The 25,255-nt window shown below is 47.0% G+C and overlaps 1 protein-coding gene across 2 annotated transcripts; it reads left to right on the forward strand.

The window, feature by feature from the left end:
• Positions 1 to 1,644: 1,644 nt before the first annotated feature.
• LOC125514564 (uncharacterized) lies at positions 1,645 to 7,361 on the forward strand. 2 transcript variants are annotated; one of them, XM_048679902.2, is made up of 6 exons: positions 1,645 to 1,847; positions 2,871 to 3,363; positions 3,466 to 3,609; positions 3,707 to 3,760; positions 3,885 to 4,060; positions 6,911 to 7,361. In XM_048679902.2, exons 2-6 carry the CDS (start codon positions 2,937 to 2,939, stop codon positions 6,971 to 6,973), a joined length of 864 nt encoding a protein of 287 aa, XP_048535859.1. In that variant the 5' UTR covers positions 1,645 to 1,847; positions 2,871 to 2,936; the 3' UTR covers positions 6,974 to 7,361. The 2 variants fall into 2 exon arrangements, with proteins under 2 accessions (XP_048535859.1, XP_048535858.1); XM_048679901.2 differs by having other exon boundaries at positions 1,647 to 1,847; positions 2,871 to 3,609.
• The last annotated feature ends 17,894 nt before the right edge of the window (positions 7,362 to 25,255 follow it).

The following is a 25,255-nucleotide window of genomic DNA, read 5'->3' on the forward strand; positions in this document are numbered from 1 at the left end:
AGATGGAAGAGAACTACGATCCGATTCTGGCGTCGCGGTCGGGCCAACTGCCAGAGCAAAGCAGAATATCCCTCTAGCAGCATAAAGAAGGAGGAAGAAACGCATCCGAAAATCATACCGACGATGAGGAAGAAGAATCTCCGTCTCCACACAACCACTACCCATTTGGGGACCAACCCGGCCAGTGCCGGTCGACCTTTAGGCACCATAGACCGCGACCTCGACGAGATTCAGGGACCCCCACCCTACTGGCTCCTAGATGAAGGCAAGAGTCCCATCTGACCGCAAGCGGAGCACGAGGGAACTTATTCAGACACGACGCCTCCATCGGACGCATAGATCCAAGGTTTCCCCTTCCTCCCGTCGCCAGAGCGAGCGACGGAGGGAGAGGGAACCAATAGCGACTCCAACGGCTCGCAAAGGGAACCCGCGGGCACCTCCTTTCCGCCTCGCTACGATCCGGTCTTTTCGGAGGCAGTTACCTACATTGAAGGGGTAGAAAACACTAAATTCTTTAATGCCTCAAACCTCCCAACATTCTTGAAAAACACGACAACTATCCCTCCACTTTCTCCCTCTGATGCATATTAATTATCGTTGATTTAGTAGTAATGATCTTTTGTGCATCTTAACATTGTGGCCTAGTTGTGGAGGAAAAAAAGAGGATAAGCCACAAAAGATCAGAGCATTAATTATACCGCACAGAAAAATGAGCTAAGAGTTGTATCTTAGCTAAGATACAACTCCACTATTTCTTGTTTAATTACAACGCCACATCAATATTTTGCCTATGATAGCGTGGTGAGAGCCAAGCAAGCCCTAAAGTGACATTTTTTCTCTCCATCTATTTGTGTTTGAAATACTGTGTTTTTTTATATAAGGTTTGATACATTAGGAGAAAAGAAAAGGACCCCGGTAAATCCCGAACGTTCAGATTCTAAGCATGTCATCCCGAACATTTTTTCATTGCAACTTCAATTGAGGCGAGGTGGCAACATTAGTTGTTAAAACATGCCAACTTTGTCTCGGTTTATTTTTTTGTCCGAAAATTGCCATGGTTGCCAACCCCTCGTGAACTAAAGTTGCCATGAATAACGTCCGAATTGCCATGCTTAAATTCTGAACGTTCGGGATTTATCATTTCCGAAAGAAAACGCTGAATCGATGCCGCATATGTACGTAAGAGAAAAATGGCAATCCAAACGTTCGGGATTTATCATTTCCGAAAAAAAACGCTGAATCGATGGCGCATATGTAGGTAAGAGAAAAAACACAGTGAAGGAAATTCGGCCCAGATCTCAGATGTACTTCCTCCGTTCTGAATTACTTGTCGCAAGTATGAATGTATCTAGATATATTTTAGTCCTAAATACATCCATTTTTATGACGAGTAATTTAGAACAGAGGGAGTAGGAGAGATCCGACCGCAGGGGAGGTGGCCTATCCGGGTGCACGATTCGCTCGACCGACGCCTAGAGTTGTGGCATCGGTGCAGATCCACGCAACGCCGAACGACCGACGCGACGGACCCGTGCCGTGGCAGGTCGATCCAACTAACGCGCGCCGACCCGAGCGGAACCTCCCGCGCCCGGCGCGCGCGCACGGGCACGGCGCCCAAATTTCCGAACGCGAGCGCGCGCAACCCGGGACCGCCAGGCTCCAGGCCTTCCCCGCTCACGCCGCCCGCCCGCTCCAAGTTTTCCCCTCCAACCCTTTTCGCCTCCACCCCCAGACCCACAACCAGAGAGAGAGAGAGAGAGAGAGAGTCCCACCCCACTCTCCTCGCGCGCCGGACCCCCCGCTCCGGAGGGCGATCTCGGGAGGAACGGCGGGCGTCCCGCGGCGAGGTTTGCGCCCCCAAACCCTACCCCTCCTCTCCGTCTCGCCACCGCATCTGTAGGTTTTGGCCCGGTAGCTACTGCGCGGGAGGCTGGGGGCCGAGGCCACCGCCCCGCCATGTTTCCTGTCAGATTCGGCTTCCCCCCTTTCGGCGCAGAGCTGGAATCCCTGTTGATTCATCCTCACGATAGACTCGCCATTTCCAAGTTTTTGTAGCGACTCTACTTTGTACTAAGAAGACGACGGAATGGAACCCTATTTCACCGCTAAATCGTTGTCAACTCTGCGGAATTACCCCGCAATAACGCGCATTACGTCCTGTGTATTTGTTTGGGGGGCGAGAGCGGGAGGATTCCGTCTCAGAAACCCTCGATCTCATCCAATTTTGCATCCATTGGCACTTAGTCGGCTTGATTTACGCTGAATATTCAGTTAGCTCCTAGCCTCCTAGCACATGACATTGCTTTGCTTCCTGTAGTCCTGTACAAGCCGTGCACAACCATTTTCACGATTCGCAAACCTTAGCCCTTTGTTTTGGCTCTAAAGTCTAAACCATGCTTATGTGCATTTACTCCCTTCTTTCTCAACACAGTACGAGGCCCTGTTTGGTTCATAAGTCCTAGGACTTTTTCTAGTCCCAACTAAAAAGTCTCTAGTCCCTAAAAAGTCCCTCCCTGTTTGTTTCCAGAGACTAAAAAGTCCCTAGTCCCTTCCTAGAGGTTATTAAATGACCATGTTGCCCATAGTATATAGAAAAATAACAATCAAACAACACCATGGGGTGGCGGGCCATTGAATGCATGGAGGGGCATTGTTGGAAAAGTCCCAAAAAGTCCCAAAAAAGACTCTCCTTGAGAGTCTTCTTCATTTAGTCCCAAATGCCTAGTTTAGTCCCTAAAAAGTCCCTCCCGTTTGGTAAAAAAGTCTCTAAGAGAGACTTTTTCTAGTCCCTACACAAAAAAGTCCCTGGAAACAAACACCGGCTGAATGCATGCTCACATTGTATTTTGTTTCTGAATTGATAAATGCAGTTGTATTGTACGGTTGTCCGCGACGACTGTTAATTGTGGCAAGTTGGTGAGTATCTGGAAGCTGCAATGACTGAAAACACCCAGGGCAGTGGCCGGCGGGCCTTTGGAGACCTGACGAATGTCCTTGGCAAGCGGCCAGCCTCATGCGATCTGGAGAAGAATGCAGGTGGAGTCAAGATGAGTCGGGTTGAAAAGGTGGTTGACCCTAGGAAAGAGTCTGATGAAAAGGCAAAGGCCAATGTTGGGGCATCAGGAAACCTTATTGAAGTTTTGGTTGATGGTATTGGCAAAGAGGATTTTGCAAGGACTTCAATTTTCCGTGGAGCCAAGGTTCAGCACATGGCCGCTCAGGCAGCTGGGCTACTATCCAAGGATGATGATGATGTGAGGAATCGTTGTGTATCATTGGATTCTTCTGGCCTCAACGACAAGGCGGAGTCTTCCTTGGAATCAGAGGGTGGCTGTGAAGGGGAAGATGACGAAGACACTGATAGTGAGTTGCTGCCATATGCCAGTGAGGCTAGTAAGATTGTAATTAATGATAAGACTAATGAGGGTGAGTGTCTGACTCAAGAGGAGATGGTTGTATCACCAGGAAATCAGAATCCGCAGTCTTCATTTGACGCTACAGCTCGTGATGACATGGCATGTACAAATGTCCAGCATCCTCCAATGGGGGTTGGTGGCTTGGAAAAATCATGTGCTACAAAGTCTTGCACTTGCTCTTTCTGTCTTAAGGGTATGTTTACATTAATGTCTTGCTTCCGCATGTATTGTACATGTCATTATGATGCCATGTGAACATACACCTTATCTCTTCATTCCTGTTCGAACAGCTGCTTTTATGTGGACTGATCTCCATTATCAGGATGCAAGAAGCCGGCTTGGTGGTAATTCTTGGCATATTCAATTCTTTCTCTCTCTCTAAGTAGTATGTGTAGTGTGGTTTCTTTCTTTGTTCACGATTGATCATTTTACTAATATTGATTCCATCTCTGTCTAACCTTTCGTTAGCATTGAAGAAGAGCATAAAGTTTGCTAGATCGCTAGAGGCAAAGAGGCAAGGAAATGAATTCAATGCAGACAGATACTCGAAAAGAGCTGCAGAGATGGGATTCGAACTATCTCAACAACAGAGATCACTCTTTCTTCATACTGAAAATGCCCTTGTTCGTGAATCTGCCCAGCTCGTAAGTTGTTTTATACCTACAATATTCCAACTCAGTCAAAATTATGTTGACGGTGTCTTGGTATCAATTTGTATGGTGTCACTGTGGTTAGTAGCGAAAAGTTGTGATTGCCACAGTTTACTTTCTGTGTAAATGTCTGTTTGCTTGCACTGGTAAATTTTGAGGGACCATTTGTTTGTTAGTTCGCGGAAGATCAGTTATGAATTTAGCCCTGCTGTGGTACTCAGTAGTTTGACCTTCAATTTATCATTACATTTTTTGGGCCAACACAAAAGGCAAATACTTCTGTCCTCACAAAATATTTCATGACCAGCTCAAAACCATAGTTATTCTAAAGATACTCGTGTACTTGATATTTTTTAGTGCCTATCTAGGCATGTTAAGTAGGCAGTTGGTGTCATTTTTTGCCACATATTGGATGATGTATGTTACCACCTATCTTTTCATCTGTATTTGCTAAAACATACTCCCTCCGTTCCAAAATAGATGACCCAACTTTGTACTAAAAGTTAGTACAAAGTTGGGTCATCTATTTTGGAACGGAGGGAGTAATTGCTAGGATTCTTCCAAGTTGATAACCTGTTGTGGCATACTAGTTGTAGAAACAACAGAGAAGTACATGGTGTCTCACACAATGTAGTCGCAACAATGGTGTGTACGACGGTCTTATAGCGAAGATTGTCGTACACCGACAAAATTGACAGTTCGACGTTTTTTGTATAGGTTCCGTCGCCTTGTCAGATTGTGACCTAGCTCTATGTCAGAGAAGGCGTTGAGGGAGGCTGACCGTCGAGTTACTCCTCACACCATTGGTGCCCTTGAGTTTATTCAACTGAGAATGAAACGGAGTACATGTGGCCGGGGGGGGGGGGTGTTATATATGTTAGTGCTCCTTGGGAAATGACCAAGCTATCCATGGAGGTAGTAGGTGGGAAGGGTAGATAATCTTTGTTCCACTATTCCATGAAGGCTAAGGTGGACGGCCTGTAGTCCATGGCGAGCCATCCTTCTCATAGCCTCCACCAGGGCGGGCTTTGCCTATTTGGGCCAATTATTGACTTGGGTTCTTTTGGCTTCTTGTTTTCCCTTTCACTTTATCTTTCTACTTGCTATTCTTTGACTCCTTGACCATGATGATTTTGCCGGGTGGGACCCCTGGGTAGAATTAGCTATTCCTACCACACTACTTTATGCTTCTTATCATGGCTTTTCTTAACTATTTTGACCCATAATCTTAGGAGTCAAAGCAGCTGGTGATCACATCTTTCATATGTTGTTTACTTGACATCTGTTCTGAGCTGTATGTGAAAAATCATTGAATCTTTTGAATAAGTAGTTTTTGAAAATGGAATTGTACAAGCAAACAGCCATTTGCACGAATTGTGTTCTCAGACATGGTGTTTGAATTTTCGCTTGCTCTAGTACTGGATTCTTTTTTTATGGGCTCCAGTAGGACTCTGCTAGGGCATTAAGTATGGGCAAATTTTTACAAGGTTAGATTACAGTGAAAAGGCAAACTGATAAAAAAACAAGAAAGGAAAATCCAATGCTGAAGCATGGGCTGCACATAAATAAACTAGGGATCAAATCTCTCGTGCCTCCTTTAGGGGGCTTAAATTCTCTAATCATTGTTGCTATCCCTGCTGTGTCAGAGCTTTTTTGCTGAAAAGTTCTTCTGCGTCCCTCTTTCCATGTGTGCCAGACAACATATCCGTCAATCACAGGCTGTGTCTTCTGCTCCTTATTCACCTGTCCTTGAGTTATTTTGTTCCACCAGCCCTATTGATCTTGCTTGCATTGCACAATGTCATCTGAGGCCTTTCTGAAGCAAAGTGCTGCCACACATCTCTTAGAGATGGGGCATTGCAGTGCAAGATGAGCAGGATATTGCAGGACTTGATCATATAAGCAAACAACATGGGCCGATGTTGCCAAGATGTGTGCGAAGTTTGTTCAATGTTCAATTCCTGTTCTGGAGCAGCAGCCATAGAATTTTTTTGACCTGGTTTTCCGTCTTGATCTTCCAAATCTTTGCCATGTGCTTCTGAGTAAGAAGAATAGAGCCCGAGCACTGCACTGTGTGCAGATTTGGCAGAATAGAACATACTTGGCTCGCATATCACTTCCAATGAACTGAGTCCCTAGAGGAATTCAGTCCCCTGTAGCTTGGTCCAAAGGTTCCTGAGCTTGTCGAGCTGAGCTTCAGAGGAGATCCTGTTCAAACCTATCATCATCTATTGTTTCAAAGTACTAGATTCTGAGGAGACATTTCTGTTAGACTTCAAGTTGTGGTCGTGCTAGGTCTGTTTACATCATTAAATTTTGTAGCATAGCTCGATAATGTGAGTTAGCGCCCCTTGTGCCTTGCTAATATGTAGAAAAGGCCTTCAAAGTTAGTTGAATGTATTCAGATTCAACCATCATCAGGCTGCGATGATCATTGTTCCTTTTGTCATTGAAAATCTCATGGGCCATTTGGTCTAGCTTTAGGGCTAGCATACAAAAATATGAGCTAAAATATGCCGTTGCAAGCCTTGCTGAACTTTTTCCAGCCTATTTCACGGAAATTCAGTTTAAATTTGTGGTAATTATGTAGCATTCACTACCTTGCCTGAAAGAAATTTTCTTCCCTGCTGAGAATTTGATGTATTCCTAGTTTTGATTGTGTGGCGACTTGTTATGTTATGACAGTGTACTTCTGTGATCAACTTTGTTCTTTTTGTTTGAAGACCAGTTCACTACTATTTCAACTATATATCTGCATATTCCCTTTGCGTTGGAGTATTTCATTGCTTGATTGCATTGTTAGTATATGATCATGCGCTAATATTCTAATCCCTTTTTGTGCAGCATTCAGCTGTTGTCAAGTTAAAGGACTTGAGAGATAACTGCAAGAAAGATCTGAAGATCTGATCATCAATTCTTCCCCGGGAAGACGAGTCCTGCATGCACGGTTGTGCTCTGGTAAACTTGTTGCCCTGGGATGTAGTAGGATAAGCTGGATCTTTTTGAATCAAGATGTGTATGGTGTTTGGTTGTCAACTAGCAAGTTAGGGGGTTATCAAGTAGGAAATTCGGCCGTAGTGATTACTCCTAACTTAAAGCATAGGCCAGCATCTTAGCCTCCGAAGATCAGCAGAGGAAATGCTTTTGTAAAAATCTTAGAGGGAGTTGTGAACTGTAGGTTTGTGACGGGAGTCCTTTCAGTTGCACGTGGATGTGAGATAGCACCATCTTGTTTCCTGCTCTCCAAGGAGCCAAACGGGAAGTGCAAATAATTGTCATTTGACTCGTTTTTCCATGCTTGCTGCCGATGTTTCCACCATTTCGTGCTGCATCCTGTGAGATCTGTATATTTTTTGTTGTTGCTGCTGTCGATGAATTGATTGCCTGATGCTTGTTCGCTCACATAATTTGTTAATTTTTGCTATCCCTGTGATGAATTGGTCGAAATATTGAGATGTGTAATCCTTTATTATTGGCTTTGAGCCTGCAAGTGCCTTGTTGCTGCCATCCTGTTTCTGACGTGGGAATTTGATAAAGAAGCAGTTTCGGTTTTAGTCCGGTTTTTCATTAATTAACCGGGCAATTCTCTTTTTCTTAATCAATGAAAATGGCAAGTTTTTTGCCTTGTTTCAAAAATAAATAAATAAACAAGCAGTTCAGCTTTCCGGGGCATTTGTTTATATTGTTTCTGCTGGCCGAAGGAGAAATTAGGGCAACTCCAACAGGCGTTCCCAAATGGTCCGATCGTGTTCATTTGAAGGTAAACATCACAAAACGCGGCCTAAAGCATGGGAGTAAACGGACAAATGTATGTTTTTGATCCGCTTTTGACCCATTCTTGACCCAAATTTTGTCCATGTTTGCGTTGAAATGGACAACTTTCGGATGGGCAGGATGCGCGCCCTAGTCCTTCTCTGGCCCGTCTGTCAGGGACACACACGCCCACCCTCCATTTCACCAAATCCCTCCCGCGCCCACCTCCCCATGGCTGGCGACTTGGCCGCGGCCGCGAGCCCCGCGGCAAAGAATAAGGTTCCCAAGTAGCTGCGGTCGGAGCTCATGCCGGCGGAGCTCGCCAAGCTCGACGCCGAATTGACAGGAGGAACCGGCGGACAAGGGTGGCGGAGAAGAAAGCCGCTCCCGCCTACGCCGTCAAGGCGGCCGCGTTGCGTGATACGCAACATAATGCCGAAGTCGACGACAAGGAGTCCATCGTCGCCAAGGCGCATGTTAGGGTTGTGTCGACCCCGCCTGCCATTTTCTCGATCGCTGGCCATGGCCTGCACAAGTTTGTCGCCGTTCGTCCTCCGTAGTACCGGTCCCCGAGTTGGCCGTCACACCGGAGACGCCCAGGTATCGTGCGCAGCCACTGCATGCCATGGCCAGACCAAGTTCTCCATGTTGCCGGACGGCAGCGTGGTCGCGCCGGCCACCGCCGCCATCCTGACCACGGGCGTCATCGACCTCAACGTGACACCGGAGTACAGTGGCGCTGGCCAGCCGTCCGACGGGACACAAAGGAAGCAGCCTCGGTCGATTCCTACGACCAACCTTGCTGGCGCCCGCAAGCTGTTTGATGATATACCACTGCCGGCGCCAACGGTAGACGACCCTGAGTACGCCGCTTTCATGGAGAACGTCATCTTCGAGGGCCGTGGTGAGCCTTCAACGTCGACAGTCAAGGCCATGCTTTCGATCCCGCGAGACCCAAAGCCAGGACGACTGCGGCCAGTATGGTGACGACTTATTCGGTGGCCATGATGAAGATGCGATGGACGATGATGGCAATTCATGGCATGAAGATGACGACTTGTATTGTGAAGATGAGGAAGAAGAGATCGACATTGCGGAGGAGCCATTGGTGTTTATCGATGAGCTCACCCAAAGGGTCGAGGCACAAAGGAGGAGGCAAAGCATTTGCACAGGATCATACACCCGAGAAGAGGACAGTTTTATTTGCGAGATTTGGATGGAGATAGGCCAAGATCCCATGAAAGGTGCCAAGCAAAAAGGATCCGTCTTTTGGACGAGGTTTCACAAAACCTGTCATGAGCGAAGGAAGTTTGCCCCCTACCAATTTGCGAGCACCCGTGGCATCAACTCAATCCAAAAGAGATGGGGGGTGTGGGGTTCATCCAACAAGAGTGCAACAAGTATTGTGCCGTGCTTGAGAGTGTCCTAGGCGTTGGTGACTTGGTATGAACCTCTCCTATTTTTCATTGCATGCCATCTTTATGTTTCATGCATCTTGTGTCCTTCCATGTTACAATTGCGGCATCATCTTTGATTGTGTAGGCATTCCAATCTTTGAAAGCCTTCAAGGTCTGACACAAGAACAAGCTCTTTACTCTTACGCATTGTTGGTCGCTCGTCAAAGATTGTCCCAAGTTCAAAGACCAATATGCCGCTCGTAAGAAGAAAGGAGGGAAGGCGAACGTGGCTAAGGAGGGAGACTTGCTCAAGAGGCCGTGGGGCAAGACCAACTCCAAGGCCGACGAGAAGCGTGATGCGTCGTCCATGGCCTTGCAAGCAACTTTGGAAGGCAGGATGAGTCAAAAGGAAGTGGGGGAGGAGAGGAGGAGCAATGGGAAGGACGAGCAAATGAACATATACCTAGAGCTCCAAACGAAGAAGCTTGACATGGAGGAGGCTGTGAAGAGGATGAAGCTTGACATTGAGGAGGCCGCTCAATTGAAGAATCTCGTGATCGAGGCCACCAACGCCGACACCAAAGCAAAAGAGGTGTCGCTCGCGATCATTAGCATTGGCAAGACCAACGTGTCACCGGAGAGGAAAGCTTGGTTCGCGAACCGGCAGAAGGAGATGTTCGCCTAAGACGACCTAAACTAGGTGAGTGGCCTCTGCGTGGACTATGGCCGTGCATTTTGAAGGTTGCCTAGTGTGCCGGCGTTGGCTTTGTTGCGGACGCCAAAAACTTGTTCATTTTGAAGGCTGACTAGTGTGCCGGTCGCTGGCTTTGTTTTCGGCTTTAAAAAACTTGTTCACTTTGAAGGATGACTAGTGTGCCGGCCGCTGGCTTTGTTGCCGGCGTGAAACTAGGTGGTGACCATTCTGTAGGCCGCTGGCTTTGTTGCCGGCCGGCATGAACCTCGGCCACTGGCATTTTGTTGCTTTGAAAAAAATTGCATGCGGGAGAAATATGGCCGCACATTGGGCGCACGACCGGTGCATCCACAAATCCGGGCGGACACCACCCCATTGCTATCCCCAAATGGATGAAATCCGGACAAAATGTCTGTCCGTTTGGGGTCGTGTGTTGGTGTTGGGTGATGACCCACAAGTGTAGGGGATCTATATAGCCTTTTCGATAAGAGTGTCGAACCCAACGAGGAGCAGAAGGAAATGATAAGCAATTTTCAGTAAGATATTTTCTGCAAGCACTGCAATTATCGGTAACAGATAGTTTTGTGATAAGGTAATTGGTAACGAGTAGCAAGTAATAAAAGTAAATAAGGTGCAGCTAGATGGCCCAATCCTTTTTGTAGCAAAGGACAAGCCTGAACAAACTCTTATATGAAGGAAAGCGCTCCCGAGGACACATGGGAATTATCGTCAAGCTAGTTTTCATCATGTTCATATGATTCACATTCGGTACTTTGATAATTTGATATGTGGGTGGACCGATGCTTGGGTACTGTCCTTACTTGGACAAGCATCCCACTTATGATTAACCCCCATTGCAAGCATCCGCAACTACAAGTATTAAGGTAAACCTAACCATAGCATGAAACATATGGACAGGGCCGTCTTCAGAAATTCGGGGCCCCGGGCGAAAACCAAAATGTGGCCTAAAATTTCGAATAATTCACATAACATAAGTAGTATTAGTATGCGCACATCATACTCTCAATTTATTATATAATTTTGAGTCTGTTTTATTTGTACCTTATTTAGGCATATATCAAATAGTAATGTTAAAAAGGTAAAGGGATTGCAAAGCAATGAACAAACCTCATGTTCTACCAAATAGGAGCATCTGTCTAATATTTCTTGAAATAAAATCTTCACATGTATCTTACGCTCTTCAGAACCATATTCATGCTTCCTAATTCTAGTAGACATGGTGAAGATTCAGAAACAAAACCTAACAAATTATAAGTGACCATTGATCAAACATAATCTAACTAGTTTCTAATAGTGTCGATTGCTAGATGACTAGATCATTCAAATACAAAGAAAATGAATTGAAAAAAGAACCTTGCTTTTGGAGATTAGAACATAGTCAGTAGTTTGGCCTGATGTGTTCCTCAATCCTGATTGAAGCAACGAACGGATCCGCAGTCCATACTGTTGCATCTTCACATAGTAAGACGATCAGCAATGGATTGGATCGGAGGTGACTGCACTGCCGCCGGCACGACTTCTAGGGCCGCGCGTAGGGCGAGGGTTTGGTGCTTCGTCGATCCTGGATCGCCGGTCGCGAGACCGAGACGGCAGTTCGCTCTAGCGATCTGTATCCAGTGTTTCGATGGGCCTCTAACCTTCTTTTTTTCTGTAAGTATATGTTATTTGGGCCTCTATAAGTAGCAGCCTGGATGCCCCGTCTGCAGCAAAGACACCACGGAAATCTAGTCAACACAGATATGTCAGTTTTTAGTTTTTCTAGCGATCTTTCAGCGGAAGGAGGCATCAAGCGGATTTTCTCTCGATGGAGGCCCCACGATTTTGGGGGCCCTGTGCGGTCGCTCACCTCGCTCCCCCTCATCGACGGGCCTGCATATGGATCCAAATCAGCCCCTTACGAAGCAACGCATAAACTAGGGTTTAAACTTCTGTCACTCTAGCAACCCATCATCTACTTATTACTTCTCAATGCCTCCCTCTAGGCCGAAACAATGGTGAAGTGTCATCTAGTCGATGTTCACATGACACCACTAGAGGGATGACAACATACATCTCATCAAAATATCGAACGAATACCAAATTCACATGACTACTAATAGCAAGACTTCTCCCATGTCCTCAGGAACAAACGTAACTACTCACAAAGCATATTCATGTTCATAATCATAGGGGTATTAATATGTATAATGGATTTGAACATATGATCTTCCACCAAGTAAACCAACTAGCATCAACTACAAGGAGTAATCAACACTACTAGCAACCCATAGGTACCAATCTGAGGTTTGGATACAAAGATTGGATACAAGAGATGAACTAGGGTTTGAGATGAGATGGTGCTGGCGAAGATGTTGATAGAGATTGACCCCCTTCCGATGAGAGGATCGTTGGTGATGATGATTTCCCCCTCTCGGAGGGAAGTTTCCCTGGCATAACAGCTCTACCGGAGCCCTAGATTGGTTCCGCCTCGTGGCGGCGGAGTTTCGTCCCGTGAGCTGGCTTATGATTTTTTCTCGGACGAAAGACCTCATATAGCAGAATATGGGCATCGGAGGGCCACCAGGGGGCCCACGAGGCAGGGGGCACGCCCAGGGGGGTAGGGCGCGCCCCCACCCTCGTGGCTGGTGGGTGGCCCCCTCTGGTACTTCTTGCGCTTAGTATTTTTTATATATTCTGGAAATAACTTCCATAAAGTTTCAGGACTTTTGGAGCTGTGCAGAATAGGTCTCTAATATTTGCTCATTTTCCAGCCCAGAATCCTAGCTGCCGGCATTCTCCCTCTTCATGTAAACCTTGTAAAATAAGAGAGAATAGGCATAAGTATTGTGACATAATGTGTAATAACAGCCCATAATGCAATAAATATCGATATAAAAGCATGATGCAAAATGGATGTATCATTGGGGAACGCAGTATTTCAAAAAATTTCCTACGATCACGCAAGATCTATCTAGGAGATGCATAGCAACGAGAGGGGAGAGTGTGTCTATGTACCCTCGTTGACCGAAAGCGAAAGTGTTTAGTAACGCGGTTGATGTAGTCGAACGTCTTCGCGATCCAACTGATCAAGTACCGAACGCATGGCACCTCCGTGATATGCACACATTCAGCTCGGTGATGTCCCTCGTACTCTTGATCCAGCTGAGGCCGAGGGTGAGTTCCGTCAGCATGACAGCGTGGTGACGGTGATGATGAAGTTACCAACGCAGGGCTTCGCCTAAGCACTACAACAATATGATTGAGGTGGAAAACCGTGGAGGGGGCACCGCACACGGCTAAGAGATTGTCTGTTGTGCCTTTGGGTGCCCCCTCCCCACGTATATAAAGGAGGGGGAAGAGGAGGCCGACCAAGGAGGAGGCGCGCCATGGGGGGGGGGGTCCTACTAGGACTCCAAACCTAGTAGGATTCGCCCCCCCTTTCCTATTCCAAGTGGGAGAAGGGGGGGGGGAGGAGGAGGAGGAGAGAAGGAAGGAGGAGGGCGCCACCCCCTCCCCTTGTCCAATTCGGATTGGGGCAAGGGGCGCGCGCGCCACCTCCTCGCCAGCACTCTCTCTTCTCTACTAAGGCCCATGAGGCCCAATAGCTTCCCGCGCGGGGGGGGGGGGGAGGGGGGAGGGGGGGGTTCTGGTAACCCCCGGTACTCCGAAACCTATCTGAAACGACCCGAACCATTCCGGTGTTCGAATGTAACCTTCCAATATATTAATATTTATGTCTCGACCATTTCGAGACTCCTCGTCACGTCCGTGATCTCATCTGGGACTCCGAACAACCTTCGGTCATCAAATCACATAAACTCATAATACAAATCGTCATCGAACGTTAAGTGTGCGGACCCTGCGGGTTCGAGAACTATGTAGACATGACCGAGACACATCTTCGGTCAATAACCAATAGTGGAACCTGGATGCTCATATTGGCTCCTACATATTCTACGAAGATCTTTATTGGTCAAACCGCATAACAACATACGTTATTCCCTTTGTCATTGGTATGTTACTTGCCCGAGATTCGATCGTCGGTATCATCATACCTAGTTCAATATCGTTACCGGCAAGTCTCTTTACTCGTTCCGTAATGCATCATCCCGCAACTAACTCATTAGTCACATTGCTTGCAAGGCTTATAGTGATGTGCATTACCGAGAGGGCCCAGAGATACCTCTCCGATACACGAAGTGACAAATCCTAATCTTGATCTATGCCAACTCAACAAACACCATTGGAGACACCTGTAGAGAATCTTTATAATCACCCAGTTACGTTGTGACGTTTGATAGCACACAAGGTATTCCTCCAGTATCCGGGAGTTGCATAATCTCATAGTCATAGGAACATGTATAAGTCATGAAGAAAGCAATAGCAGAAAAACTAAACGATCATTATGCTAAGCTAACGAATGGGTCTTGTCCATCACATCATTCTCTAATGATGTGATCCCGTTCATCAAATGACAACACATGCCTATGGCTAGGAAACTTAACCATCTTTGATTAACGATCTAGTCTAGTAGAGGCATACTAGGGACACTCTGTTTGTCTATGTATTCACACATGTACTAAGTTTCCGGTTAATACAATTCTAGCATGAATAATAAACATTTATCATGATATAAGGAAATATAAATAACAACTTTATTATTGCCTCTAGGGCATATTTCCTTCAGTTGGAGTTGCCCTTAAGCGGGAGCAAAATCATGAAGGGTGATGCCAAAGGGAGTGATATATTGTCTGAAAAAACCCACAACCTAGCCTCCCCCCACCGTATCATCCCCTGGGGCTGCGGGTGACTCAGGTAGCGGTGTCGCATCCCCCTCTTGCCTCCACCCTCCTCCCTCCCTTGTCGTTGTTGCCAGTTGGAGTTGGTAGGGCAAAGCCCCTCGTGGTGGTTGGCGATGAGGATCTTTTCCCCTCAGCTCATGGGTGGTAGAAACGTGGCGACCTGACTGGGCAGAGGCGTCGTGTTACAAGTCGTTCGTGGCGGCAGTGTGCTCGTGGGATCGCGATGCGACAACCTTGCAGGTTGTTGTTGAAGGAAATATGCCCTAGAGGCAATAATAAAGTTGTTATTTATATTTACTTATATCATGATAAATGTTTATTATTCATGCTAGAATTGTATTAAACGAAACTTAGTACATGAGTGAATACATAGACAAACAGAGTGTCCCTAGTATGCCTCTACTAGACTAGCTCGTTAATCAAAGATGGTTAAGTTTCCTAACCAGAGACATGTGTTGTCATTTGATGAACGGGATCACATCATTAGAGAATGATGTGATGGACAAGACCCATCTGTTAGCTTAGCATAATGATCGTTTAGTTTTATTGCTATTGCTTTCTTCATGACTTATACATGTTCCTCTGACTATGAGATTATGCAACTCCCGAATACCGGAGGAACACCTTGTGTGCTATCAAACGTCACAACGTAACTGGGTGATTATAAAGAAGCTCTACAGGTGTCTCCGTTGGTGTTTGTTGAGTTGGCATAGATTGGGATTAGGATTTGTCACTCCGAGTATCAGAGAGGTGTCTCTAGGCCCTCTCGGTAATGCACATCACTATAAGCCTTGCAAGGAATGTGACTAATGAGTTAGTTATGGGATGATGCATTACAGAACGAGTAAAGCGACTTGCCGGCAACAAGATTGAACTAGGTATGATGATACCGATGATCGAATCTCGGGCAAAGTAACATACCGATGACAAAGGGAATAACGTATGTTGTTGTGCGGTTTGAACGAGAAAGATCATCGTAGAATATGTAGGAGCCAATATGAGCATCCAGGTTCCGCTATTGGTTATTGACCGGAGATGTGTCTCGGTCATGTCTACATAGTTCTCGAACCCGTAGGGTCCGCACGCTTAACGTTCGATGATGATTTGTATTATGAGTTATGTGATTTGATGACCGAAGTTTGTTCGGAGTCCCAGATGAGATCATGGACATGACGAGGAGTCTCAAAATGGTCGAGAGGTAAAGATTCATATATTGGAAGGTTACATTCAGACACCGGAATGGTTTCGGGAAGTTTCAGAGTACACGGGGTTACTAGAACCCCCCAGAAGTTAATGGGCCAACATGGGCCTTAGTGGAGAAGAGAGAGGGCCGACCAGGAGGTGGTGCGCGCCCCCTTGCCAATCCGAATTGGACAAGGGGTAGGGGCAGCGCCCCCCTTTCCCTCTCCTACTCCTTCTCTCTTTCCCCCATTGCTACTTCGGAAAACGAAAAAAGAGGAGAGGGGAATCCTGCTAGGACTAGGGAGTCCTAGTAGGACTCCCCACACTTGGCGCACCCCTAGGGGGCCGGCCTCCTCCTACCCCCTTTATATAAGGAGGCGGGGGGGGGGGACCCCAAAGGTACAACAAACATCTCTTAGCCGTGTGCGGTACCCCCTCCACAATTTACCACCTTGGTCATATCGTCGTAGTGCTTAGGCGAAGCCCTGCACCGGTAGCTTCATCATCACCGTCGCCACACCGTCGTGCTGATGGAACTCTCCCTCGTCCTCAACTGGAGCAAGAGATCGAAGGACGTCATCGTGCTGAACGTGTGCTGAACACGGAGGTGCCGTACGTACGGTGCTAGGATCGGTTGGATCGTGAAGATGTTCGACTACATCAACCGTGTTACTAAACGCTTCCGCTTTCGGTCTACGACGGTACGTAGACACACTCTCCCCTCTTGTTGCTATGCATCTCCTAGATAGATCTTGCGTGATCGTAGGAATTTTTTTGAAATACTGCGTCCCCCAATAGTGGCATTGTGACGCCCCGAGTCCGATGCGCCAGGTGTCCTCCAGTTATTCGTTGTTGTTGCCTTGTCTTTTGCTTGCGTGTTGTTTTTCATCATGTCATCATGTGCATTGCATCATCATGTTTTCAAAACTTGCATCCGTCCGGGTTCCCCCAGTTCCGTACGTTGTCCGTTCTGAGCCCAACCACACTCGCACGCGCCCGCGGCACGTCCGAAATATTATTTTATAAGTGGCCGGAAAATGTTCTCGGAATGGGTTGAAAGTTGGCGTGTGGTCTTATTTTAGTTTAGGAAGACTGCCTGTCAAATTTCATCGTGTTCGGAGTCCGTTTGATAGCCCAACCGTTAACTATAGCGACATTATAGTCGGTTAAAACGTCGGACGTTTTCGGTCTCCGGAAACAGTTGTCGGGCTGCATCTCTCTTCTCTTCTCTCAGCCCAAAGCTTTCTGCACAGTCCGATGTCAACCGCCAGGCCCCGAAACCCTCTTTGCACAGTGCACCGAACCCCTCGCGCGCGTCCAAAAGTTGTCCCGAACCCGACCCGAGCAGTCGTCACCGTTGTGTTCGGATCATCCCCAAACATCTACAAAACGTCTCCGTTTTGTTAATTGGACTTCCTAATATAGTTATTCACGACCGTCCGATTACGATCGAAGGGACCTGATAGCCCCTAATTTAACCCACCTGCTATTTATACTCAGATGAAACCCTAGAAACTAGGGATCTGTCCCATCCATCCCGTGTCCGCCGCCACCACTCTCTCCCTTGGTTTTAGCGCCAAACCAATCCCCAATCGACAGCCTCGATCCAAATCCACCCGCACGCAACCAGCATCTACCTCCTCCCGATCTGCCTCCTCTCGCAGAGGCACTCACCTCGACCCCGAGCGGATCAAGCCAGCCGTCCCCGCCGGCGATGGGCAAAACCGGACCAGCAGGACTGTGGCCTTCCTCTCCCTCCTCCCCTCTGTTTTTTCCTCGTGCTCCCCGGCTCTCTCACGATCTCCCTCTCTCTCTGTTTTTCATCAGCTGCAGGTCGCCGTCGCCTTGGTCAACCCTCGCCGGAGCTCCGTCGACGCCCCGTTGGCCGGATCCGGCCCGGAAACAAGCAGATCCCTTCATCCTCGGCGAGCTCCGCCTCCCGTTCCCGTCGCTCCACCGTGCGCCAAGTTCCCTGTCGTCGTGCCCTGCTTCTGCATCCTCCCGCTCGTCTCTGTGCGCGCTGAAAACGAGTGAGCCGCCGCCTGCGTTGACCTGCTGCTTCGAGGACGAGGACGCCCAGTGACCAGCGCCCGAGTCGACTCCCTTGCATCGCCTGTTGCCGCGCCTTGGACCCGCACCCAGCCTTCCTTCCCCGCGTCGTTCCTCACGCGCCGGACCTCCCCAACCTCGCCGGAGCCACGCAGGTCGCCGACCCTTCCTCTCTGTCCTCCGGTCCTCCTCTGTCTTCCTCTCTCTCAACCGCTCTCTCTCTCTCAGGGACGAACAAGGACGCCGCCGCCCCATGGAACCTTCTCTGCCTGGAGCTCCTTCACCTGCATCCGCCCCCCTCCGTCCAGACCCGCTGTCTTCGCCTCCCTTCCTTCGTCTCCGGCGAGCAGCCGTGCCGCCGCGGCTCTGCTTCCTATCGTGCAGACTGCAGAGGATGCCCGCTCGTGCCCTGATTCTCGTCCTGTCCAGGAGCGAGCGCATTTACCGCGGCCCCACACCCCCTCGTTCGATCCACAAGGCCCAGCTGCGACCGGCCCATGGCCACCTCTTTCCTGTAGCCCACAGAGCAGGCCCAGCTTGCTTCCCCTCCAGATCCGACCTGGGCTTGGCCCAAAGTGAGCAACCCTCACCCAGATCCAGTTTCGGCCCGATATGTTTTTTTCCTGTTGCTGCAATTTTGTCTTTTTTTCCAGAGGAGGCTAGTTTTGCAGAAAAGTCCCTAGACTTCATGCATTTAATAACTTCACAACCGTGCATCGGATTAAAAAACTTAATATATGAAACTTGCTTAGAATTTTGTGTAGATTAATAATTTGCTACTTTAATCTATGTCTAAAATGTTTAAAATGCTGTTTGTTTGATTTTGCTTAGATGCCATGTTAAAATGATTTAATTCATAACTAATTAACCGTAGCTCGGTTTTAAACACACTTTATATGTAAATGGGGTAGAAAAATGCCTAGTTTAACTTGGTGCACTTGTTTTGCATGTTTAATAACTCTAAAATTATGTTTAGGGCAGAACAGTACCAAACCTAATATATGCATATGAGGAGTTTCCGGACTTGTTGTTTTGTTGTTCCGGCCTCATTTAAACTTGCCTAGATTAGATAGTTTCATCATGTTTCACCTCTTGCCATGCTAACAACATTTAATCTTGTTGAGTACATAAACGAGAGAGAACTAAATAAGGCATGTGGTGTTCCGTCAATGTGCAACTCGTTGCATATTGAGCTCCACTTAACTTGTAGTGTTGTTTGTGCACTTTGCCATGCCATGCTTCATTAAACCAGACATGCATCATAATTGTTTGTGCATCATGCCATGTCTATGTGTTGGTTGTTTACTATGTTGTTTGCTTCTTTCTGGTGTTGCTTCTTCGGGTTGGTTCCGATAACGTCGTGTTGTGAGGATTCGTTCGACTTCGTCCGTTTATCTTCTTCATGGACTCGTTCTTCTTCCTTGCGGGATTTCAGGCAAGATGACCATACCCTAGAAATCACTTCTATCTTTGCTTGCTAGATGCTCGCTATTTTGCTATGCCTATGCTGCGATACCTACCACTTGCTTATCATGCCTCCCATATTGTTGAACCAAGCCTCTAACCCACCTTGTCCTAGCAAACCGTTGTTTGGCTATGTTACCGCTTTGCTCAGCCCCTCTTATAGCGTTGTTAGTTGCAGGTGAAGATTGAAGTTTGTTCCTTGTTGGAACATGGAGATGTTGTTCCTTGTTGGAACATGTTTACTTGTTGGGATATCACAATATCTCTTATCTAATTAATGCATCTATATACTTGGTAAAGGGTGGAAGGCTCGGCCTTATGCCTGGTGTTTTGTTCCACTCTTGCCGCCCTAGTTTCCGTCATATCGGTGTTATGTTCCCGGATTTTGCGTTCCTTACGTGGTTGGGTTATAATGGGAACCCCTTGACAGTTCGCCTTGAATAAAACTCCTCCAGCAAGGCCCAACATTGGTTTTACCATTTGCCACCTAGCCTTTTCTTTCCCTTGAGTCGGCCGGCTCAAGGTTCATCTTTATTTTAATCCCCCGGGCCAGTGCTTCTCTAAGTGTTGGTCCAACTGAGCGATGTCCGAGGCTACCAGGGGCAACTCTGGGCTGGCTTACCCGACGTCTTGCTCATCCGGTGTGCCCTGAGAACGAGATATGTGCAGATCCTATCGGGATTTGTCGGCACATCTGGGTGGCATTGCTGGTCTTGTTTTACCATTGTCGAAATGTCTTGTAACCGGGATTCCGAGCCTGATCGGGTCTTCCCGCTAGAAGGAATATCCTTCAGTGATCGTGAGAGCTTGTGATGGGCTAAGTTGGGACACCCCTGCAGGGATTTGAACTTTCGAAAGCCGTGCCTGCGGTTATGGGCAGATGGGAATTTGTTAATGTCCGGTTGTAGAAAACTTGAAGTTGACCTTAATTAAAATACATCAACCGCGTGTGTAACCGTGATGGTCTCTTCTTGGTGGAGTCCGGGAAGTGAACACGGTGTTGGAGTTATGCTTGACGTAGGTTGTTCTAGGATCACTTCTTGATCATAGTTGTTCGACCGTGCTTTTGCATTCTCTTCTCGCTCTCTTTTGCGAATAGGTTAGCCACCATATATGCTAGTCGCTTGCTGTAGCTCCACCTCATACATGTTACCCTTCCTATAAGCTTAAATAGTCTGGATCGCGAGGGTGTGAGATTGCTGAGTCCCCGTGACTCACAGATACTTCTAAAACCAATTTGCAGGTGCCGTTGAACCATGCAGATGACACAATTAAGCTCAAGGAGGAGCTCGATGAAGATCTCGTTTCTTTGTGTTGTTCCATTTTCGGTTGATCAGTAGTGGAGCCAGTTCGGGACGACTGGGGATCTGTGTAGCAGTTGGGGTAGTATTCTTTTATTTTGGTTCTGTAGTCGGACCTTGTTTGTATCTGGTTGATGTAATGCTTTATTTCATGTAATTGTGTGAAGTGGCGATTGTAAGCCAACTATGTATCTTTTCCCTTATGTATTACATGGGTTGTGTGAAGATTACCTCACTTGCGACATGCTTTCAATGCGGTTATGCCTCTAAGTCGTGCTTCGACACGTGGGAGATATAGCCGCATCGAGCGCATTACAGGCATCGAGCCAAGTTTATGCATATATGTTATATGCACGAGTAGAACACAAAGAGTTGTGGGCGATAATAGTCATACTGCTCACCACCAACGTCTTACTTTGATTCAGTGGTATTGTTGGATGAAGCGGCCCGGACCAACATTATATGACCGCGTTCATGAGACTGGTTCTACCGACGTGCTTCGCACACAGGTGGCTGGCGGGTGTCTATTTCTCCAACTTTAGTTGAATCGAGTTTGACTACGGCCGGTCCTTGTTGAAGGTTGAAACAACACAATTGATGAAAAATCGTTGTGATTTTGATGCATAGGTAAGAACGGTTCTTGCTAGAAGCTCGTAGCAGCCACATAAAACTTGCAACAACAAAGTAGAGGACGTCTAACTTGTTTTTGCAGCCACATAAAACCATATCACATCAGAACACGCCCTACAAAAACAAGTTAGACGTCCTCTAATTTGTTGTTGCAAGTTTTACATGGCTGCTACGGGCTGAGCAAGAACCGTTCTTACCTACGCATCAAAAACCACAACGCGGTATAGTGCTTGCCTTTTGATCTTTAGAAAGAACCCTGTTCATTGAATCCGATTCAACTAAAGCTGGAGAAACAGACACCCACTAGCCACCTGTGTGCGAAGCACGTCGGTAGAACCAGTCTCGCGTAAGCGTACGCGTAATGTCGATCTGGGCCGCTTCATCCAACAATGCCGCTGAATCAAGAATCAACTAGTGACGACAAGCAATATGTATGTATCCACGCCCACAACTCCTTTGTGTTCTACTTGTGCATATAACATCTACGCATAGAACTGGCTCGGATGCCACTGTCGGGGATGCAGTAATTTCAAAAAATTTCCTACGCACACGCAAGATCTATCATGGTGATGCATAGCAACGAGAAGGGAAGAGTGAAGGAAATATGCCCTAGAGGCAATAATAAAGTTATTATTTATTTCCTTATATCATGATAAATGTTTATTATTCATGCTAGAATTGTATTAACCGGAAATATAATACTTGTGTGAATACATAGACAAACAAAGTGTCACTAGTATGCCTCTACTTGACTAGCTCGTTAATCAAAGATGGTTATGTTTCCTAACCATAAACAAAAGAGTTGTTATTTGATTAACGGGATCACATCATTAGGAGAATGATGTGATTGACATGACCCATTCCATTAGCTTAGGACCCGATCGTTTAGTATGTTGCTATTGCTTTCTTCATGACTTATACATGTTCCTATGACTATGAGATTATGCAACTCCCGTTTGCCGGAGGAACACTTTGTGTGCTACCAAACGTCACAACGTAAATGGGTGATTATAAAGGTGCTCTACAGGTGTCTCCAAAGGTACATGTTGGGTTGGCGTATTTCGATATTAGGATTTGTCACTCTGATTGTCGGAGAGGTATCTCTGGGCCCTCTCGGTAATACACATCACATAAGCCTTGCAAGCATTGCAACTAATGAGTTAGTTGCGGGATGATGTATTACAAAACGAGTAAAGAGACTTGCCAGTAACGAGATTGAACTAGGTATTGGATACCGACGATCGAATCTCGGGCAAGTAACATACCGATGACAAAGGGAACAACGTATGTTGTTATGCGGTCTGACCGATAAAGATCTTCGTAGAATATGTAGGAGCCAATATGAGCATCCAGGTTCCGCTATTGGTTATTGACCGGAGACATGTCTCGGTCATGTCTACATTGTTCTCGAACCCGTAGGGTCCGCACGCTTAAGGTTACGATGACAGTTATATTATGAGTTTATGCATTTTGATGTACCGAAGTTTGTTCGGAGTCCCGGATGTGATCACGGACGTGACGAGGAGTCTCGAAATGGTCGAGACATAAAGATTGATATATTGGAAGCCTATGTTTGGATATCGGAAGTGTTCCGGGTGAAATCGGGATTTTACCGGAGTACCGGGAGGTTACCGGAACCCCCCGGAAGCTAGATGGGCCATAGTGGGCCTTAGTGGAATAGAGAAGGGGCTACCCAAAGTGGGCTGCGTGCCCCTCCCCTCCCTTGGTCCGAATAGGACAAGGAGAGGGGGCCGGCCACCCTCTCTCTCTCTTCCCCCCTCCGCGAATCCTATTCCAACTAGGATTGGGGGGAGGGGGGAATCCTACTCCCAGAGGGAGTAGGACTCTCCTGGCGCGCCTCTCCTAGGCCGGCCGCACCCCCCCTTTAGTCCTTTATATACGGAGGCAGGGGCACCCCAGACACTCACAAGTTGATCCACGTGATCTTATTCTTAGCCGTGTGCGGCGCCCCTTGCCACCATAGTCCTCGATAATATTGTAGCGGTGCTTAGGCGAAGCCCTGCGACAGTAGTACATCAAGATCGTCACCACGCCGTCGTGCTGACGGAACTCTTCCCCGACACTTTGCTGGATCGGAGTCCAGGGATCGTCATCGAGCTGAACGTGTGCTAAAACTCGGAGGTGCCGTAGTTTTGGTGCTTGATCGGTCGGGCCGTGAAGACGTACGACTACATCAACCAAACGCTTCCGTTGTCGATCTACAAGGGTACGTAGATCACACTCTCCCCTCGTTGCTATGCATCACCATGATCTTGCGTGTGCGTAGGAATTTTTTTGAAATTGCTACGTTCCCCAACAGTGGTATCAGAGCCTAGGTTTTATATGTTGATGTTATATGCACGAGTAGAACACAAGTGAGTTGTGGGCGATATAAGTCATACTGCTTACTAGCATGTCATACTTTGGTTCGGCGGTATTGTTGGACGAAGCGGCCCGGACCGACATTACGCGTACGCTTACGCGAGACCGGTTCTCCCGACGTGCTTTGCACATAGGTGGCTTGCGGGTGACAGTTTCTCCAACTTTAGTTGAACCAAGTGTGGCTACGCCCGGTCCTTGCGAAGGTTAAAACAGCACCAACTTGACAAACTATCGTTGTGGTTTTGATGCGTAGGTAAGATTGGTTCTTGCTTAAGCCCGTAGCAGCCACGTAAAACTTGCAACAACAAAGTAGAGGACGTCTAACTTGTTTTTGCAGGGCATGTTGTGATGTGATATGGTCAAGACATGATGCTAAATTTTATTGTATGAGATGATCATGTTTTGTAACCGAGTTATCGGCAACTGGCAGGAGCCATATGGTTGTCGCTTTATTGTATGCAATGCAATCGCGCTGTAGTGCTTTACTTTATCACTAAACGGTAGCGATAGTCGTGGAAGCACAAGCTTGGTGAGACGACAACGATGCTACGATGGAGATCAAGGTGTCGCGCCGGTGACGATGGTGATCACGACGGTGCTTCGGAGATGGAGATCACAAGCACAAGATGATGATGGCCATATCATATCACTTATATTGATTGCATGTGATGTTTATATTTTATGCATCTTATCTTGCTTTGATTGACGGTAGCATTATAAGATGATCTCTCACTAAATTACCAAGAAGTGTTCTCCCTGAGTATGCACCGTTGCGAAAGTTCTTCGTGCTGAGACACCACGTGATGATCGGGTGTGATAGGCTCTACGTTCAAATACAACGGGTGCAAAACAGTTGCACACGCGGAATACTTAGGTTATACTTGACGAGCCAAGCATATACAAATATGGCCTCGGAACACGGAGACCGAAAGGTCGAGCGTGAATCATATAGTAGATATGATCAACATAGTGATGTTCACCAATGAAACTACTCCATCTCACGTGATGATCGGACATGGTTTAGTTGATTTGGATCACGTAATCACTTAGAGGATTAGAGGGATGTCTATCTAAGTGGGAGTTCTTAAGTAATATGATTAATTGAACTTAAATTTATCATGAACTTAGTCCTGGTAGTATTTTGCAAATTATGTTGTAGATCAATAGCTCGTGTCGTTGCTTCCCTGTGTTTATTTTGATATGTTCCTAGAGAAAATTGTGTTGAAAGATGTTAGTAGCAATGATGCGGATTGGATCCGTGATCTGAGGTTTATCCTCATTGCTGCACAGAAGAATTATGTCCTTGATGCACCGCTAGGTGACTGACCTATTGCAGGAGCAGATGCAGACGTTATGAACGTTTGGCTAGCTCAATATGATGACTACTTGATAGTTTAGTGCACCATGCTTAATGGCTTAGAATCGGGACTTCAAAGACGTTTTGAACGTCATGGAGCATATGAGATGTTCCAGGAGTTGAAGTTAATATTTCAAGCAAATACCCGAGTTGAGAGATATGAAGTCTCCAACAAGTT

This window comes from Triticum urartu, chromosome 6A (assembly GCF_056163025.1).
Source record: "Triticum urartu cultivar PI428250 chromosome 6A, HENAU_Tu73, whole genome shotgun sequence".
Lineage (NCBI taxonomy): Eukaryota > Viridiplantae > Streptophyta > Magnoliopsida > Poales > Poaceae > Triticum > Triticum urartu.

Coding starts and splice junctions, on each gene's coding strand:
- LOC125514564 (XM_048679901.2), top strand. CDS start 2,937: ATGACTGAAAACACCCAGGGCAGTGGCCGGCGGGCCTTTGGAGACCTG. Junction 3,610..3,706: donor TTGCTCTTTCTGTCTTAAGG/GTATGTTTACAT, acceptor CTGTTCGAACAG/CTGCTTTTATGTGGACTGAT. Junction 4,061..6,910: donor TTCGTGAATCTGCCCAGCTC/GTAAGTTGTTTT, acceptor CTTTTTGTGCAG/CATTCAGCTGTTGTCAAGTT.